The sequence below is a fragment of the Carcharhinus amblyrhynchos genome, chromosome 9, assembly GCF_965287045.1.
Source record: "Carcharhinus amblyrhynchos chromosome 9, sCarAmb.v2.hapA, whole genome shotgun sequence".
Classification (NCBI taxonomy): Eukaryota; Metazoa; Chordata; class Chondrichthyes; order Carcharhiniformes; family Carcharhinidae; genus Carcharhinus; species Carcharhinus amblyrhynchos.
In genome coordinates, this window is record NC_137332.1 from 60,757,808 (window position 1) to 60,759,685 (window position 1,878).

At 55.7% G+C, this 1,878-nt stretch overlaps 1 protein-coding gene across 1 annotated transcript; it reads right to left on the bottom strand.

Moving 5' to 3' along the window:
* Positions 1–563: 563 nt before the first annotated feature.
* Positions 564–1,586, bottom strand: gpr88 (G protein-coupled receptor 88). Its single transcript, XM_080195810.1, has one exon. The coding sequence runs from the start codon at positions 1,584–1,586 to the stop codon at positions 564–566; it is 1,023 nt and encodes a 340-aa protein (XP_080051936.1).
* Positions 1,587–1,878: the final 292 nt, after the last annotated feature.

The window sequence follows — 1,878 nt, forward strand, 5'->3', positions numbered from 1 at the left end:
AACTCCTCTGCACTGCTGTTCCACCTCAATGCTTTCAAACTGCGAATACTGGACAGAGACTAACAGGGCGGGGTGGGTGGGGGGGGGAGGTAATGAATAGCACATTGATGAAACCATCCTTTAGACACAGTTTGAAACAAAAAGATTGAAAATTGCTTCTAGCTCCTAGGAGAAAACGATTGGATCGTTTTCTAAGACTTCTTTCCATAGCTGTGTGTGTGTGTGATGTCTGTATTTACAGGTTAAAAGACTGAGCAGATATATATATCCGTCCAGACGCATATACAGCTATATGCATATCCACACATATAAAGTCACGCCTGGCTCATTATCAGGACATACACCGTACAAAAGTACAACTATATTTCCTTGACCACTCGATTTCAGCTAGTAAACTAGATGTGTTAAAGTCCAGGAGCTTTGCTTGGCCATCTGAAGACATTTGCCCCGCACTGTTCCAGGATCCAGTTTTGACCCAGCAAGAGTTTTCTCAACCCCGGCTGTGGAGGGAGTGAGGACAGGTGGGCGGGTGGGCTGGGATGGGATAGGGAGGGAGAGAGGGGTCATCTGGAGACCACTGGGATCATTGGTTGGACCCCGGCGGACGCCCTGCAAAAGTCAGCGCCGAAGACAGATCGCAGGGACTTCCTGAACTCCTCGTTCTTGCGGGTGTACAGGTAAGGGCTGATAACAAAGAGCAAAGACAGCAGCAGCCAGGACACATTGTACAGGAGGCTGGGCAGAGGCTCAAAGAGGCCAAACAGGGTGACCCAGAGGAAAGGCTCAGTGGTCAGGAGGAAGACACACAGCACGAAGGAGACATAGAAACGCAGCCTCTTGTCCTTCCTGGCCAAGGGGTAGGAGAGGTTGTGAATGATGTGAAAGTTCAGCACACTGACCCTCTTGACACTGAGCTGCACCTTGCGGAAGATTTTGAAGTAGGAATAGAGGAGCAGGGCGGTGTGAGTGAGAATGCTGGCGGCTGTGAGGCAGGCGGTGTAAGGGCTCAGGCGGATGGAGCAGCCCCCGGGCAGACTGCTGAGCACCGGGAGGAGGGAGCAGCCACAGTGGCCGCTCCGCCGGGGCTCCTGCCCCAACATCAACCAGGGCAGCAGCAGGAGGACAGCCAGCAGCCAGGAGCTGCCGATCATGCCAGCCGTGTTCCTCCTGCGGTAGATGTTGCGGTAAGCGGCCGGTACCTTGGTGATGAGGGCGAAGCGGTTCAGGGCGATCAGCGAGTGCGAGAAGAGAGAGACGAGCAGCCCGAGGAAGAGCAAGGCGCCGCTGAAGGTGCGGGGAGCGGCGGCGGAGGCGGCGGCAGCAGCAGCAGCCCGGCCCTGGGGCTGGGACAGCAGCACCGCCTCCCGGGGCATCCAGGCGGCGCACACCAGCAGGTCAGCGGCGCACACATTCACAATGAAGGCGTTGCTGGCGTTACGGAGCTTCCTGACCGAGTAAACCAGGTAAATGACCAGCACGTTGCCCAGGCTCCCAGTTATGGCCAACAAGCCATAGGCCACTGCCAAGGAGATGTTCACATTCTCAGTGCCCTGGCAGTAGCTTGAAGTGTTGGAAAAGTTGCTCATGGTGCAGGGGGCTCCCTGGGGAAAGTGCAGAGTCTCAGCTTCCACCAACTAAACTGCAAAGGTGCAGAGAGAGAGGGAGTGTGTGCAGGAGACACGCTTGCGCACTCTGCTCTGTGCATTTGGGGAAGGGGCTGAACCTCCATCCACAGCGATAGCAGCAGATCAGCAACACTAACAGCACTCAGCAGCAGCCCCCACATTGACTGCATCCTGTGGCCATTCCCCTGAAAAACAGACAGACCCCTTTGGACACTGCTCAGGGGAATGGCCTCTCAGGGGAAAACAGCAACAG

Coding starts and splice junctions, on each gene's coding strand:
- gpr88 (XM_080195810.1), bottom strand. CDS start 1,586: ATGAGCAACTTTTCCAACACTTCAAGCTACTGCCAGGGCACTGAGAAT.